The sequence below is a fragment of the Megascapheus bottae genome, chromosome 28 (genome assembly GCF_031878675.1).
Source record: "Megascapheus bottae isolate mThoBot1 chromosome 28, mThoBot2.hap1, whole genome shotgun sequence".
In the NCBI taxonomy this organism is placed as follows: Eukaryota; Metazoa; Chordata; class Mammalia; order Rodentia; family Geomyidae; genus Megascapheus; species Megascapheus bottae.
In genome coordinates, this window is record NC_143536.1 from 6,765,614 (window position 1) to 6,784,099 (window position 18,486).

Below are 18,486 nucleotides of genomic sequence, written 5' to 3' on the forward strand. Positions count from 1 at the left end.
ACTGGCAACATCTTCCTTCTTCAGCTCTGTCTCTCTGTCTTCTCCCAGCAGACCTGTAGCTAAGGGCTTTGCGCGGCCTTGGCAGGGATCTGAGAGCCCCGACAAATTGCATCTTGGAGGAGCAAAGCATGCCTTGCCCCTCTCTCCTCCCTGGAGGTGGGGTTTCACTCAGCCAGTCCAGCAGCTCACCAGGTCACCCACACCCATGGCCCAGGAGCCAAGCAGCAGCCAGAATGCAGAGTGGGGAGGACAGACTTGGTGTTTCTAGGGTGTGGGAGGGCAGACTGGTGGGAGGCAGTGTGGTGCATGGCTGGTGTGTGTGTGGGGGGGGGAGGCAGCCGCCAACTCTCCCTGCCTGGACGGGCACAGGGGGAGGGGCAGGCCATCTGCTTAGTTTCCAGATGTGCACAGGGCAGTGGCTGAGGGCCCAGTAATTGGCGGCTGGGCGAGCCTGCACCACCCTCCTCTGCGCCCCAGCACAGGGCGCTCTTGAAAGCCCGGCTGTTGCACTTGAAGCGTTGATGTCTTAATTAGCCAGCAGCAGTGCTGGGTGACTCAGGAGAGGGCAGGGCAGGGGACTAATACAGCAGACAGGGGCCCTGTGTGTAGAAGACCTCGCCAAGTGGGGAGCTCCCTCAAATAGCAGCAGCATGGGGTGTGTGCGGGGGGGGGGGTGTTGGGGAAGGGGTGGGCCATGGTTGTGCATGTCCTTTCTGGACTCTGCGTCTGCAGGAGGGCAGGGAGACACCGGCTCCCCCAAAGTGAAGCCCGCTGGGTGGCGGGGGGAGGGGGTGGGCTCCCTGAGACTGCTTCTAAATTTGCAAAAACAGCTGTGGCCTGTGGGCTTTCAGACTCCTTTGCACAGATGAAGGAGCTTCTCACCCCTGAATACAAGATACAGGAGGCTCCTGGGCCTTCTCCTCCTCCTCCTCCTCCTCCTGCTCCTCCTGTTCCTCCTCTTCTTCCTCCTCCTCCTCCTCCTCCTGCTCCTCCTCCTCCTCCTCCTGCTCCTCTCCTCCTCCTCTCTGCTTCCCCTCCTCTCCCCATAAGAACAGAGCAAAAAGGAGGGCTGTAACCCAGGTCTCTGACTCTGAGCACCGCCTTCTGGTTGCTTAGCCGCCCTGTGGCGGCCTCTGTGGCAGTGGCTGGCCCCACGCAGCCCCAGTGAAGTTGGAAACGGCAGTCTCGCTCCCAAGCTCACCACAGGACCCTGGTGCTGGTGTGGAGGAGACCGGAAAAGCTGATGCTGCTGACCAGAGAGGGGCCTTGTGGGAGCTAGGTGTGGGGAATGCAGATGAGACTTTACACGTCCCACTACCCTGAACTGAAAATGCCCAGAGTCGACAGGCTAGGATCCATGGCTCCTGCCTGCTACCCCAGCTCTATGAGACATGGGGATGGGGAAGATCACAGATCACTGTCCGGGTATGGTGGCATGTTCCTGTCACCCCAGCTATTGAGAAGTCCTGGGCAGAAGAATCATAGTACACCTTGGTCCTCGGCAAAAAAAATGAGAGCCTATCTTTAAAAAGACAAAATGGCATGGAGCCAAAAGGATTGGGGGTGTGTGGCTTAAGTGATAGAGTCCCTGTTTAGTGAAAGGTAGGTCTTGAGTTCAAATCCCAGGAAGGCCCAATCAAAAAGAAAAAGTAAAGCAAAGACCTGAATTGGAAATGCAGAGTAAATCTACCATCTAAGACACGAGCACCCTAGCTGAACAACCCAGCACGGCAGTGCTGTTTCCTGGGTGATCTTGGGGCTGACAGGAAGAGGTATATACCTACTGTGTGTCACAGCATGAGAGGAAGAAAATCCAAAGGCAAACTTCCAAGTGAGATTTCTTCCAAAACGTATGGCTACGGACGGCATCACTGGAAAGCTGGAGAGTCCTGCCCTGAGCCACACGCACGCCGTCACAGAACTAACTGCCGGAGGACGGCTGGCACAGACAGGAAGAAAGGCCACAATGGCGGGGAACACAGCTGCAGAAGCAGAGGATGGGGCTCCTGGAGCAAGGAGAGCAGTTGAGAGCCTTGGGATGTGAGCGACAAGGAGAAAGAGGAAGGCAGTGTGGACTGCAGGGGGAGGGCTTCTGGTGTAAATAAGTCTCTGGAAGGTTCTGGAAAGTTCCGGAAGGTTCTAGAAGGTGTTGGGAAGTGGAGGACGACAGACCCTTAGCACCAGAGCCTGGAAGGCATGGAAACAGGGGCTGGACTTTGGAGACAGGCATGCCAGTGGGGAGAAGGCAGATCACACGACCAGGTGAAATTGGCTGTCTCCTCACACTGACAGAAGCCTGGGGCCTGAAGGACGAGTGCTGCCAACACTTTGACTTTGATGCTATGCCTCTGGGTCGAGACACCGGGTGTGCAAGGAAGGCATTGGCATGGCGAGGCTTTGTTAGGCAGCCCTGGCCAGCAAACTCAGGGCTGGGGCCTGGGCAGACAGGCCTGCAGGGCCCAGCCCCGCCTGCCTAGTTGTGAAATGAGGGCAAGGCACCAGGGCTGAGCCGGGCAGTGGGCCATGCACACCAGGGGCCAGACGCCGCACACCGAGCCCTTCCTGCAGCCCCGGGCAAAGCTACTCCACCCTGTGGGGACCACCTCCCTGTGCCAGCGAGCATAACCTGGTTATGAGCGGTGACAGCTCAGCATCCGCGAGCCCAATCTTGCAAAGCGGCGGGGACCCCCTCGCCCGTGCAGTGAACGTGCCGCTGCTTACAGAAGCTTCGAGTCAGATGCGCCCCGCTCCCATCTCAGCCGGAGAGGTTGTTTGGTCTGCTTGCTTTACTTTTCCTATCTTATCTCCCCAATGGGACAATATATTTTGCAGTGTGTGGGGGCTAGGGAAAAGAGCTGGTTGGGGTTCAGAGCTACCCCAGATTGGGACATGATGTCCCCAAATCACTGGCCATGTCCCCAAACCCAGGTCTGGTCTCATGACCCAAGCAGAAAGGATAGGTGTGCTAGAAAGGAATGGAAACCACAAATCCTGTAATGATTATCTCGTGGCTTCCCTCCCCCGACAACCTTGCCTTGTTCTGAGTATATCTGTTCATGAGCGTGAGATTGCTTAAGGGTGAATGTTGAAACCACGCACATGTTTCGCTTTTGAACACCTTGGGACGGCAGAGGAGAAAGGAGGTCAACTCTCTCTTGACTTCTAAGTCTCGGTTTGGAGAGAGGTGGGGTAACTGATATTGATTTGGGGGAAAAAAAATAAGGCAACCTCACTTTGGCTGAACGAAGGCTTCAGGGGAAAAAAAATTGAATCCCGGGTGAGGTCATTAGTAAGCACATCTAGAAGTTTCTCTGAGTCCCTAAACATTGTCCTAAGAGAAGGGCTGCTTGGCTGGATGCACTCACTCTGAAAACAAACTACAAAATACGAGGAAATTCCACACCGCTCACCATCCTCACACTACACACCCTTCCATGCACGTCCCGCTTCCTGACTCCACCCTTACCCCATAGGCCAGGGCAGGGCAGTGTGTGTGTGTGTGTGTGTGTGTAACTCAGGGCCTGGGCCCTGCTGCTTCATTTGTTTTTATCCTGCTGAAGGCTGGTGCTCTAACCACTTGAGATACATCTCCACTTTCTACTTTTTGCTGGTTCATTGTGGATAAGAGTCTCATGGACTTTGCTGCCCTGGCTGGCTTTGAACCTGGATTGTCAGATCTCAGGCTCTTCTGAGTAGCCAGGATTATAGGCAAGGGCCAGGGGCCCTCTGCTGGTGGCTGAATTCTTGATTAAATGACCTTAGGGGGGTCCTCGGCAGGTGGTAGCTCCATGGAGGGGAGTGCCTGATTTGGGGAGCCCAGTTCTACTGGTGCCTCTCCACTATTCTCACCCTGGCCCAGGGAGTCATGAGTCATTGAGTCACAGCTTTGTCCTAATTCACTGGGCGGCCAGGATCCATCAGGAGAGATCTGAGGTTCCAGGGTCTGAGTTCAAATCCTGCCTACAGCACTTACTGAGCCAAGTCATTCAACCCTCTCTGTCAGTTTTGTCATCTGTAAAATGGGGACAGTCAGTGTGCAGTACCCAGGGAGGCTTAGGTCCTGGACCCCCATGAAATGAAAATCTAAACATGCTCAGATCCCCACATACTAAACAGGAACAGCATTTGTACAGGTCCCAGGCACACCTCCCCTGTCTTAGCCATCTGCAGATGACAGCTAGTCCTTAATGAAATGCAAATGATATGCACATAGGTGTTCACCCCTTGTCTAGGGAACACGGGTAATTATACATGCACTATTTGTGTTTGCTTTTGGTGGTGCTGGGGTTTGAACTCAAGGCTTCACATTCTCTAGGCAAGTGTTTGGTCACTTGTAGCCATACTCTCAGCCCTTTTTGCTTTAGTTGTTATCATCATCATCATCATCATCATCATCACAACTATTATTATAGTACTCTTACCACAGGCAGTCTACCACTGAGCCGTAACCCCAGTCAGATTGACTGATTAGTTTTTGTGCTTGTACTAGGTCTTGAACTCAGCTGCCATCCCTTAGCTTTTCCCCCTCAAAGCTGTCACTCTACCACTTGAACCACATGTCTGCTTTTTGTTTTTTTGCTGGTTAGTTGAAAATAAGTGTCTCTCTGTCTTTCTTGCCTGGGCTGGCTTTGATACATGCTCCTCTGATCTTGACCTCTTAAGTAGCTAGTTTTCCAACCACCAGTATCTGGCTTCTTTAGTTATTTATTTTTTTGCCAGTCCTGGGCTTAAGCTCAGGGCCTGAGCACTGTCTTTGGATTTTTCTCAAGGCTAGAACTCTACCACTGGAGCCTCAGCACCACTTCTGGCTTTTTCTAAGTATGTGGAACCAAGGAATCAAACCCAGATTTTCGTGCATGCTAGGCAAGCACTCTACCATGAGGCCAAACTCCCAGCCCTTCTTTAGCTATTTTTTTTTTTTTGCCAGTCCTGGGCTTGAGCTCAGGGCCTGAGCCCTGTCCTTGGACCTTCTCAAGGCTAGAGCTCTACCACTTGAGCCTCAGCACCACTTCCGGCTTTTTTCTATGTATCTGGTACCGAGGAATCGAACCCGGGTCTTCGTGCATGCTAGGCAAGCACTTTAACCACTAGGCCAAACTCCCGGCCCCTCTTTAGCTATTTTTAAAACAGGGTCTTCACTCACTTTTTGCTCAGCCTCAAAAATACAGTTCTGTCTCCTGAGTAGTTTGGATTGGAGGCGTGTACCACCACGCTGGCTAAATGCAATGTTTTGCCTATTCTCTATGTGGTTCGTTGAATCCGTGGACGCAGAGGGCAAACCATTCCATAACTGGTTAAGCTAAAGTCTGGAGTACTCTGGATCTACAGTGCTGAGCGTAGCACCTGACATTGCTCATAAAGATTAGCTACTGTTGTGAGGATTGGCACTCTCCCACACCTCCCTATTAAGAATGGGAAGCTAAGCTTGGTGTGAATTGCAGGTCTGATCAAGGTTGGGTCACTTCTGAGCCTCGCCCCAGAGCTCTGGGTAACTGCCTCAGTGCTGTGGTCCGGCCGCGCCCAGGCTCTGAAGGCTGATATTTTTATCCTGACATTATGAGCATGCAGAGTCAGGGCCAACCGAAGTGTCCCAGGGAAGGGGCTGGGTGCAGGGATCCAAACCACCTTCCATTCACCCCAGGTAAATGTAAAAGGGGTGCGCACAAGCTGGTCCTCTGCTGGCTTGGTAATTTGGAAGCCACCAGAGATTGCACCAAGGCTTCAAGCTCACCTGGAAAGACAGAGGCGCTTCTGAACCGAGCCTGACATTTTGAAAGCAGCCGGAGAGCCCTGGGACTCTGGAGTGATGAAATGCCAGCTCCCACTGAGGCCAGGGTGGGGAGGGGCATTTCATAGGAAGAAAAGCATTGTGGGAGAAGCCGATATCCTCACCCTGGGAGAGAGGCTGTGCAGAAGGCAAGCGTGATGGGTTGGGCCAGACAGGAGAGTCTCCGGTGGAAACAACACTTCACCCTGAGCCCTGCCCTGCCCTGAGCCACTAAGGGTTGGATGAATGCTCAATTAGATGCCCATCTGTAAGCAGGGCAGGGCTCTGGCTACCCCTTCTCCCTTGGGAAAGGAAATGATGCTTCCCAGAAGGCAAGCTGTAAAGGTGCTCAATTCAAATCCTGATACAGAATTTGATGTATTATGATGCTCACCAAAAGGGCTGTTGGACTCTTGCCTTAGTATTAGCATGAAAGACAATTTCAGTCGTCAACTAGTGATCCCCAGGATAGAACTCAGGGTGTCAGCCACCAACTTCCCTTCTGTTATAGTGCCATTCTCCACTTTGTGGGACACAAACTCCTACTTTATTTTCAAAGTCCCAGGTCCAAAGTCACTTCTTAAGGTAATGCTTCCCTGATACTTTCTCACAGCACATTGCGTCCCTGTCCCTTTAAGACCTATTGCTTAGTGGATGTAAGTCTTCCTGCACTTGACCTTGAGTCTTTGCTTTTATGTTGGGGCTACAGGTGTGGTGGGATCACAGGATTGAGAAGCGGAGATTTAATTGATAAAGAGGGGAGGGCTGACTCATTCCATTCACCACCGCTGCCCAAGAGAATGTCTAAAACGAGAGTCACAGAGGGCAGTCTTCCTGTTTCCATCTCGAAGGTGCTGGGATTATCTGTACGTACTACCATGCCTGGCACTAAGGAATGAAATCTGTCACATCTTTGCTGGAGCAAAGGAACTTCTTGATCTCTCCCTATCTGGAAGTTATAATAAAGATACTGAGACAAAAGAAGATTTAACTTCCATCCTAACTTTAAAAGAAAAGCAACAGCACGAATGTAATAAATGAGAGTGGACATGGTGTTGCCCTGGTTACAGCTGGTATTGGGTCAGAGGCTGCCTCTTTCTGACCTCCTTGGTCCTGGGAGGGTTTTTACTATAGCTACAGACCTTCATTTTCAGTTAAGACAGCAACGATGAAGGCCTTTAAACTATTTTAGTTTGTTAATATAGTCATGGACCAGAATCTCCTGACTCCCACAGTGTGGCATTGATTTTCTTGTTTGTTTCTCCTTGGGGAATGAACCCAGGGCCTTCTACTTGCTAAGCACATGCTCTACCACTAAGCTCCATTCCCAGTGGCAGTGTGGCCTTGACTTCTGAAGAAAATATAAGAATGTATCATTTCACTCTTGCAAGCATTCCCAGGTAAGGTTCGGAGGGTGTCAAGCAGCTGTGTCAGGAGTCTGATTCCTATAGGATGCCACATGCTCTTTCTTCCTGGCCGGCCACTAGCAGGTGAGGAAAGCAATTCCCTCCACAGAGCTGGCATGGCCCACTGTTTCCCCCTCTGCTCCCCACGCTGTGTAGGTCTGGAGTCTATGAGAGCTAAAAGTTGCCATCCAAGGAACAGTGCAGGGAAAAGGAAGTAGGCCATGCCCCCTCCTTCCTATTGGTCACTGCCCCACACAAGCCACACCCCCTCATTTCTGAACTTCTCATTGGTTACTCCTCCCTGGCATGGAGACATGAAGCGGGCCACACCCCCTACTTCCTGAACTTCCTATTGGTGACTTCCCCGAAGCAAGCCACGCCCCTCCCTTTCTGTGCTTCTCATTGGTCACTCTATCCTCACGTGGGGAAAGGCAGCAGGCCACACCTCCTCCTTCCAGAGCTTCCCATTGGTCACTCTGCCCCAGCTTCACAGCCACAAGGCAGAGGGGTGGACGAGAAAGACATGAACCTCCCAGGATTGCTCTGGCCTGGCCTGTCAGCTGTCCAGGCAAGGGAAAAAGAGGCATTGCTGATCTCAAGCCAAAGCCAGCCGCTCCTGGAAGAGGACCCGACTCAGCTGTCAACACACACTTCAGTGGATTGGCAAAGGCTAAAATACTTGGTAACAGATGGAGTTGGTGAGGCTTTGGGGGAACAGTCTCCTACTTAGATGGTAGGACTGGAACAACCCCTGTGCAGAACAATGCGGTAGGCTGTGCCCAAGTCATCAATATGCATGGTCTCCGACTTAGCACATCCACTTGTAGGAATTTATTCTACTTGTAAGCCCATGCATGACCCGTACACGCTTCAGCACTGTCACACAAAAGAGTGCAATGGCCCATCATTGGTTCTGACGTGGGGGACTTCACAGGACCCGGATGATACAGCTGCACAGCGGAATATTATGTAGCTCTGAAAAGAACCGAGATTCCCTTTATCTACTAAAGAGACTTATTTCCTAGATATGTTGATACATGAACAAGAAAGATGAAAAGTAAGATGAGGTGAACTCTGTTCTCATTTGTATAAAAATGGAATAATGCGTGTGTAATTAATCTGTGTATGCATAAGATATTGCTAAGAGTACATACAAAAATGATTAATATCGCCAGCTTTGGAGGAAGAGAAAAACTTAATTAATGTGCCCTTGATCTCTTTCAAATTTGGAACCACATTCAAACAGAATTGAAATTTGAAAAGAAAAAAACAAAACGGCAAGTCTCATAAGCAAATCCAAACAAAACAAACCGAGGAACAAAGCCAGAGTTCTCATCCCAGGGATCAGCCCTCCTGGCTGGTCTCCGAGCTCTGAGGCCATGGAGCCTGGCTTCTAGCTCAGCTTGGCTACAGATTGGCCCCTCTCCCTCATTCCCTCAGCTTCCCACCTTCCTGAAGGTCTCCGGCACGCCAGAGAGTGGCAGGCCAGTGTCCCCAACTTACCTGCTCCTTCTCTGAATATGGGTTATTGAGGACCACTGGGGCGCTGCCCTTCCCCCACAGGTCATTGAAGACTCGGTCATTCTCCCCGCTGAGGGGCAGAGCTCGAGGTGTCTTGCTGTCCACGTCTCTGAAAGGAAAGGTGGACCAGGTGAGGAGAGGAGATACCAGATGTCCTGAATCTGTTCATAATGTTGGCTTTTCCCTTATGGGCCTTTAGGTGGAGCCAGTGAGCTCTGGGCACCTTCCTGAAGATGCCCAGTGACCCTGGGGGAAAGGGGCTCCATGGTCTTCTGCTGGACTCTACTCCTCTTTCTCCCAGACCCCACTTCGCAACCCTGGGAACCCAGGAGGCCCGTCAAAAAGAATGCCACTGAATGGTGGCAGAGGGAGGATGTGGGAGGGTCAGAGAAGTCCTGTGGGTCAGGGAACACAGGCCATTCCAGTTCCAGCCAAGGTTTTGGGTTTGCTTTGAGCAGGGTAGATGACGGGAGTAAAGGAAGCGTAGCACACAACCTGATCATACGATCTCTGACTATAGCCAGCATTTGTTAAGCACTTACTGCATGCCAGGCACAGGATGTGCTTTTTTAGTTCATCTAAACTCTGAGAAACTATGAGGCAAATGATGGCTAGTCAGTTATAATGTAAGTACACTATCAATGTCATCATGGTGACTACTGACATCACTATCACCACCATCATCATCATTACATCATCATCATTACATCACTATCATCATCATCATCATCACATTATCACCACCATCATCATCATCATCATCACATCATCATCATCATCTTCACATCATCATCACTATCATCATCACATCATCATCATCATCACCATCATCATCATAATCACATCATCATCATCATCACATCATCATCATCATCATCACCATCATCATCATAATCACATCATCATCATCATCACATCATCATCATCATCATCACCATCATCATCATCATCATCACATCATCACCATCACATTATCACCATCATCATCATCATCATCATCATCATCACCATCATCATCATCATCATCATCACATCATCATCACATCATCATCACATCATCATCATCATCATCATCACACCATCATCACATCATCATCATCATCATCATCACACCATCATCACATCATCATCATCACATCATCACATCATCATCATCACCATCATCATCATCACCATCATCATCACATCATCACCATCATCATCACATCATCATCATCATCATCATCATCATCATCATCACATCATCATCACATCATCACCATCATCATCACATCATCATCATCATCATCATCATCATCATCATCACATCATCATCACATCATCACCATCATCATCATATCATCATCATCATCATCACATCATCATCATCACATCATCATCATTATCACCATCATCATCATCACATCACCACTATCATCATCACATCATCATCATCACATCATCACTATCATCATCACATCATCATCATCACATCATCATCACTATCATCACATCATCATCATCACCATCATCATCACATCATCATCATCATCACCATCATCATCATCATCATCACATTATCACCATCACATTATCACCATCATCATCACATCATCATCATCACATCATCATCATTACATCACCACCATCACATCATCACTATCATCACATCATCATCATCATCATCATCATCATCATCACTATCATCATCACATCATCACCATCATCATCACATCACCATCATCACCATCATCATCATCACATCATCATCATCATCATCACATCAGCATCATCATCACCATCATCATCACCATCATCATCATCACCACATCATCATTATCATCATCACATCATCATCATCATCATCATCATCATCACATCACCATCATCATCAAATCATCATCATCATCACATCATCATCATCATCACCATCATCATCATCATCACATCATCATCATCATCATCATCATCACATCATCATCATCACATTATCACCATCACATTATCACCATCATCATCACCATCATCATCATCACCACATCATCATCATTATCATCATCATCATCATCATCACATCACCATCATCATCAAATCATCATCATCATCACATCATCATCACATCATCATCATCATCACATCATCATCATCATCATCATCACATCATCATCATCATCACATCATCATCACATCATCATCATCATCATCATCACATCATCATCACATCATCACCATCATCATCATCATCATCATCATCACATCATCATCACATCATCACCATCATCATCATCATCATCATCATCATCACCATCATCACCACCACCACCGCTGTCGTCGTCGTTGTGTTGTCATCATCATCATCACATTACTTTCCCCTGTGACATCTGGTTCCTGACTTTAGGCAGGTCCAGTTTGGTTTTGATCCCAGGCATTGGCTCTGTCGCTCATCTCGTTTTCTGCCCTACATTCCCAGCTTTGGGGCACCTCTGTCCTCAAGTCTGAGGCATGGACAGTCACCAGAGATGAAGCAGAAGCTGGGGCCATAGCTCTGAGGGTATGACTCTCCAGAGGCTCAGTGGGGACCAGCCCGCTCCCTCCCTCTGGGTGTCACACTGTCCCTGCAATCTGTGTCATGGCTGCTTCCGCTTTTCTACTTCGAGAGGTTTGCTTTTATCAGAGGGAACATTCTGTTTTGCCCTCTTCCGAATGGCACCAAAATATACCCAGAGTGCCTCTTGATTGCAGACATTTCCCTAGTCAACCGTTTACCTACGAAGTGATTAACACAAGGATTGTCTAGAGGAAAGCTCATCTTTCCCAATGTCACTCAGCTCCATTGCAGCTCTGAAACTCCCATCCCTACTTGTCTCCTGCTCTCGGGTGGGGACGGGCAGAGAAAGAGGTCAATGTACGTGGGTATAGGAACTGTGCCCCAAGCACTTGCACACTCAGTTGACTAATCTCGGCAGACATGAACAGCCAAGATGAGATTATTTTGAATTTAGGGATTTGAGCTCACTAGGCAAGAGCTCTGCCACTTGAGCCATGCTTTAGTTAATTCTCCTCCTCCTCCTCCTTCTCCTCCTCCTCCTTCTTCTCTAGGTCAGAATTGGACCACGATCTCCTACTCCTCTGCCTCTTAGTAGCTGAGGTTATAGGAATACAACACCAGCTCAAGCTGGGATTTGAAATTAGGTCTGACTGGTACTTACTTTCTGTCCTTTCTTCCTTAGAAAGTACACACAAACAAAACTAGTGAGGAGATTCATCTAGGCCAAAGGCTAGCGAGCAAGAACTTCTCAGGAAGTTTGTTTACAGAAAAAATGACAGGGTGAGTTGCCCAGGTGATTTCTGAAACTTGTGTGAACTTGCAGGAAAGCAGGCGTTTTTTTCTTTTTTTTAAAGCATCATTTTCTTTCAAAGCCACAAACACCTTTGTATAAATGATGTGTTGAAGTGTTTTGCCAACATAATCTTATTTTAGGGGGGTGCTTGAGGAGGAGGAAAATGGTATATTAAATGAGAGACGGCAGGAAGCATGGTAGTTGAGGTGTATTGCTTCCATCCACTCAGGAGCAAATCAGAAAGGGGTTTCATCAGACTCCAGACCCCCCATCTGTTAGGGACAAGCAGGTCTGAGGGGAAAGTTGGTCACTTGGGATTTACCTGCATCATGGGTTTTAAGGAGCAGGACAGCTTGCTTTGTGGTTTAGCAGGCGTTAGGGCCTAGAGTGCTTTGCCGCCTAGAGTGTTTTATAGCCAAGAGTTGCTTTGCGGCCTAGAGTGCTTTACAGTGCAGAGTTTGGCGGCCCAGCAGTGTTTTCTGGGCCTCCTATGCATTGAGGCCTAGCAATGCTTTTAAGGCCCAGTAATGCCTGGCGGCCAAGTTCAGCCTTGCAGCCTGCAGGCCGCAGCAGAGCATTGTTTCTAGCTCTGCCCAGAACGGTGATGACTCCACTCGGTTGCCGTCATGTAGAAGAATTGTCTGCAGGGATGGAAATGGCTCCAGTCTGTGGAGCTGGAAGCCCTGCGGCCATGGAGCACTTGAAACAGTGACTGAATGAGAAATTTCACTTTGGTTCATGGGAATGGAAAGGGCCACGTGTGCTTGTGTCTGCCCTGGGGAATGAATATGCCAGGCTCCTCACTGAGTAGGGTGACAGCCTCCCTGTGAGCTGGGGCACAGGTTGTGGGGTCTCTACCTGAGCCCTAGAGGCTGTCCTAGAGCTGCTGAGCTCAGATTCCTAGCTTCTCTTCTGGTCCTCCACCTGCCTCTCTTCCAGAGGAACTCATGCCTGTCTCCTGTCCTTCCCTGAATGAACTTTTGTTTGCCCTCCCACTGAGAGTCAACTCGTATTTATCCATCTAAGCTCACTTTATATCCCATCCCCATCTCTGCTGGGAGCTAAATAAGGTCACGTGTAGAAAATGCCTAGCGCACAGTTGACACTAACCAAACACAGCTATGTCCGCCTGGAGGAGATTGAAGGCCTGGGAGAGGAGAGGGGAGGAGAGGGGAGGAAGCTTGAAAATGTGCTGTGTCTTTCTCAGGGGGCTCATAGGAGAGAATCAGTGAACACGGCTGTCTGGGAGCTGTATACTCATGAGGAATCTTAAATACTGGATATTTTCAATGAATAAAAGCTAATGAACTCACTATATTCCTTTGGCAAATGCAATGTTAGCAATCGTTTGATCATTTCTTTATTAAAATAAAAAGACAAAGGAGATGGATTGGGCTTCTGGAAACTTCCGAGTGCCCTAACAATCTGCTGTCACTTTCACACTCCCAGATCCCACCCCAGCTCACCCCAGCGAGACGAGACTCGAAGCTGCATCACCGTGGACACTTTAGGTCCTGCATATTATGGGATGCTAGGCATCATTATCCTGTGTATTATGGAATTCTAGGTATCACCCAGGCCTTTCCACACTCACTGCCAGTAACAACCTCCCTGCTAACTCCAACGAAGTTCTTTGTGGACACTGTGCAGGTGGCCTCGGCACCATCGCCTCATACTTCTTGTTCTTCCAGTCCCTGTTTTATGGCTATTCCCTCCCACCACCCCACCACCCCCGCCCGAAAAGGTCTGCAAAGTCATTTTACTCCTTGTCTCTTGGTCGAGGATGTGATCGAGGGATTTGCCTTTCCTAAGTGGCTCCTGTTCCACCTCCTCTCATGTCCTCCCTGGCTCTGCTATTCTGTCTCTGGGGCCAGGTGTGCAGATCTACCCCCCCCCCACCTGGCATACATTTCCTTGCCTTCTTGGCAAGAACTAAGCTACATCCCTTTGGATGATCAGACTGAAGCCAAGGGCTGGGGTGGCATCTCCTCTCATGCAGAACCTTCGCCAGGTCTCCCCTCCTCCCACTCAGACTTCTCCGCAGCCAGATCCTGTGGGATCCTGCACAAAAGGGATGAGGTTCATAGGCTTGATGCCACAGGAAGCCCGCATATAGGTCAGGGGGTCCAGCCCTGAGGACCCAGTAGGGAGCAAGTAGGGCCTGGCACACAGAGAAGCGGGGGAGACTGCTTGCTTAGGCCCAGCCAGAATGGCCAAGGAGCAGCTGGCCCTGGCAGGAAGCCCTGCCCACACTTCGAGTGGGTACCATGCTCTCCCTGCCTCCCGCTCCTCCTTGCCCTCCACCCTCCAATGGCCCTTGGTTTCTCTATCTACCTGTTCTTGATGTGGTAGGCTGAGTTACAGCAGAAAGACTGGGGGCTGTGGATGAGGGGGTCTTCATGAAGCTTTTCTCCTTGAGAAAAGAGGCAGCAGATGGTCTTTATAGATGGAAAACTCTGCTTTCTTTCTATCTATTAGATTGTATGGGGGGCAGTTATGAAGGGTATTTCTGTAGATGCAGATAACATACTTTGATCATACTTACCCCCTCTGTTATTCTTGCTTATTCCCTACCCCCCAAGAATCTACAGTGGGGACCAGGGATTCTGTAAACATTGGCACCAGGCAGGGAGTTGAGAGTTCTCAAGCTCAGGCACTGTTCTTGCTCTTCACTATTATTTATTTTGCCAGTACTGTGTGTGTTTGTGTGTGTGTGTGTGTGTGTGTGTATACATGTGTGTACCACTCCTGGGACTTAAATTCAGGGTTGGGGCACTGTCCTTGAGCTTTTTTTTTCCTTCAAGGTTGACATTCTCTTATTTGAGCTACAGCTCCACTTCCTCCATTTTGGTGGTTAATCAGAGAATCAGAGATAAGAGTCTCATGGACTTTCCTGCCCAGGCTGGTTTTGAACTACAGCCGTCACAGCCTCTTGAGTGGCTGGGATTACAGGCATGAGCCACTGGCACCTGGCTAGCACTTAGGTTTTGAGCTTCATGCCTGATAGACAGGCACTGTTACCCCTCTACCACTTGACCTGTGGCCCCAGCGCTTTTTTACTTTGGTTTTATTTTTTGACAGAAGCTCGCTTTTTGTTGTTGTTGTTCAGGGCCAGTTTCACATCACAATTCTACCTCTTCTTCCTGAGTGGCTGGGATCACAGTCCTGAGCTACCACGCCTGGCTTGACAGGAGATATCTCCACAAGGACAGGATTCTCAGTTCCAGGCCATCTGAGCTCAGGCGGGTAAAGATCGTGGCTAGGTAGGGCTGGGTTTGGATGCTGGGGAAGTAGAGACCACCGAGCCCCTTCCTAGCTGCTGAGTCTGGTGCCTTGCCAGGAGGTGGTCTGTGTGTTCATAGGTTTTCCAATCCACAGTGAAGATGGCCCTTCATGTCCTCAGCCCCTGTGCCCTGCATTCAACTCACTGTGGGTTGCAAAAGCTTTTTTTTTTTTTTAAATGAGATCTGTACTGAATACGTAAAGCTTTTTTCCCCCTTGTCATTATCTCCTCAACAGCACAATAGAACAACTATTCACAAAACATTTCCATAACATTAGTACTATTAGTCATTTAGAGATGGTAGAATGTAGACAGAGGAATGTTCACAGCTTCTAGGCAAAAACCATATCATTTCATGAATGGCACTGGAGTACCCACAGATTTTGGTATCTGAGGGGATCCTGGAACTGCCCCCCCACACTTCCCAGAGAGAGGCCTGAGGATGACTATGTGTGTATTTTGAGAGGTGAGAACTCAGATTTCATGAGAAATCTCTTGGTTTCTCTATATCACACAGATCTGCCACATGAGACTTGGATAGGGCTTCAACTCCAGGTCATGGTCTCCACCTAAAGTAGGTTCAAGGGAGGAGGAGCAGGGCTTTGAGAATCAGAGACCTTCGATGTGGCAGGGAGCACCCCGCCAGCCTGCCCACTGCTGAGATTTGCTGGGGAATCTCTTGGGACTTATCTGATCCTATAGTGTTTGCACAGAAGGAGAAACTGAGGCCCAGAGAGGTGAAGGGCTTTCCTCCTGGAATAGGCAAGGAGTAGGTGGCTGGTATGGTACCTGGATTCCATCCTGTGAAGCCTCAGCCACAGGAATGAGAGGGAGGGGGCATATATCAGCAGAGGACCTGCTCACAACTGTGCCATGGAGCAGGGTAGATGAGGGAGGAGGCTGGGCTGTAGCCACCCCAATCCCAAACTTAGATCCATCTACACAGCTATGGTGCAGATGTGGTTTCACTGTGTCCCTGTGTGGCTGCTTCTTTAAGGGGAGGGCTGGTGGGCGCTCAGGGGGCGGGGCCAGGTCCTAGAAGAGCACCTTGGAAAGGACTCAGGTGGTTCTCACTAGGCCCTCCTAAGCTCTCACAAAGGAGCTACTGGAAAAGAGCAAGCCTGGCCAGAAACTCACTGTGGCTCCCTGTGGTGCCCTCTCACACAAGCTCCCTCCCACTGGCATGCCCTCAACAGAGGCGAGCCTAATGCCAGGGCCTGGACTGGAACTTTCAGAACTGTGAGCTAAAGGAACGTCACTTCTTTAGGAAACAGCCAGCCTTGGAGGCATTCTAAGGATCGTTCACAGATGCGGGGGGGGGGAGTTCAGAATGCTGAGTAGCAGGTGGGCCTGGTTGATTCTAGTGGCCTTGGGTGCAGTCCTGTGTCCCTGCAAGAGGCACCGGAGGATATGGCTATGAGGAGATGGTACAGAGACACTGAAGCCAATTGGAGGCTTCTGGTGGTGTGAGGATAGAAGAACAGGCCATAAGCCAGATGCACGTCAGTCTCACGACCTCCCGGACTATGAGCACAGAAGGCCACTTATCGAGGCAGCTGAGTTAGAAGTAATTTGTTACAACCGTGTATGATGGCACACACCTGTAATCCCAGCTGCCCAGGAGGCAGAGGTAGGAGGATCCAGAATTTGAGGTCAACCCCAGGAAAGACACTCTCTCAAAAATGAAATCAAGGGTCCGGGAGTTTGGCTTAGTGGTAGAGTGATTGCCTAGCATGCACGAAGAGCCAGGTTTGATTCCTAGGTACCACATACATAGAAAAAAAACGCCGGAATTGGTGCTGTGGCTAAAGTGGTAGAGCTCTAGCCTGGACCAAGTCTAAGGACAGTGCTCAGGCCCTAAGCTCAAGCCAGGACTGGTTTAAAAAACAACAACAAAAAAACCCCACAAAAAAACCCAAAATGAAATCAAAACAAAAGGGCTGAAGGTGTGGCTTAAGTGGTAGAGTGCGTGTTTAGTGTGTACAAGGCCCTGAGTTCAACCTGCAAGATCACAGACACACACACACACACACACACACACACACTAATTACAGTGGAAAGAAAGAAAAGAACAAGGTGATGGATGGAAGGTTGGGTGCTCACAGAACACAGAGAGTGGCCTGCCTTAACCCAGCAGGGCTCTGCTTCTCCAAGACCTCTCAAGACTGGCATTGCCTTTCTCAGGTGACATTCCAGGGCTAAAGCAACACATCTTATAAGGAGTTCAGAGTCTTCAAGGAATGAACTGAGTGCTGTGTGTGTGTGTGTGTGTGTGTGTGTGTGTGTGTGTGTGCCCACGCATGCACACGTGTGCGCGTGTGCAGCACTGAGCTGACCGGCTACTGCACATGGATGCAGGCCAGGACTGCGGACTTTGGCCTTGGCCTCCTTAGAGACTCCCTCAGGGCAGCAAGCTGAATAACCTGGATATTCTCCCCCATGTGGCCACTTAAAGTGACCGCTCCCAAAGCAGGGTTGACCAGAGCCCCGGGTCTGCTGCCTTTCTTCCTGCCACCTGTCTCTACAACCGGAGGGCGGGTGGACCATCTCTGGGTAAATGTTGCTTTTCCTCCACACAAGACAGCTGCCCACACAGCCCACTTCCTATAGACAAGATGAAGCTCCACCCGCAGAGCCTAGAACACACAGTAGGTCCTCCTTGTAGAGCACACAGTAGGTCCTTCCTGAGCCCTTGTGAAATGAACCCATGCGCAGGGAAGGACGGGACATGAACTGTAATCTCGAAGTTTTGCCCTACAGATATCTTCAAATGCTCCTGGGACACTTTGGGGTTCTTTAAGGGGGGGGGTCTTTGAGTGGGGAGGAAGAACAGACAGAAACTATGCTCTCTCCACCTCGGGGGGGCCCCCTCCCCGAGTTCTGACCTCACAAGAGCAATCTGATCCCTGATCTTTAAGTTCTTGCATCTAGGTACTCTCGGTAAGACTGTGCTTTGGGGGAGTTGGGACTCCTGTGCCTCGATTCCCTTTCCTGCCTGGGCAGTGTCCTCTGCCCTCAGCTGGCTGTGGCAAGGAAGTGACTGATAGGGGCTGGGGCAGACACGGAGGCTGGCGCCGAGGCTGAGGTTGAGGCTGGCCAGGGCTTGCATCTTTTCATTCTAGGGGTCCTGAAGTGTGTGTGGGGGTCACAGGGAATAAGACAGGAAGCCGTGCTGTTACCCTCCCCGCC

The 18,486-nt window shown here is 49.8% G+C and overlaps 1 protein-coding gene across 1 annotated transcript in view; it reads right to left on the reverse strand.

The window, feature by feature from the left end:
• Nos1 (nitric oxide synthase 1) overlaps window positions 1–18,486 on the reverse strand; it is an 81,852-nt gene that overhangs the window by 47,232 nt on the left and 16,134 nt on the right. The window contains exon 3 of the mRNA XM_090320190.1: window positions 8,677–8,803. Within this exon, the coding sequence (XP_090176316.1) occupies window positions 8,677–8,803 (127 nt within the window). The remainder of the gene's footprint in view (window positions 1–8,676; window positions 8,804–18,486) is intronic.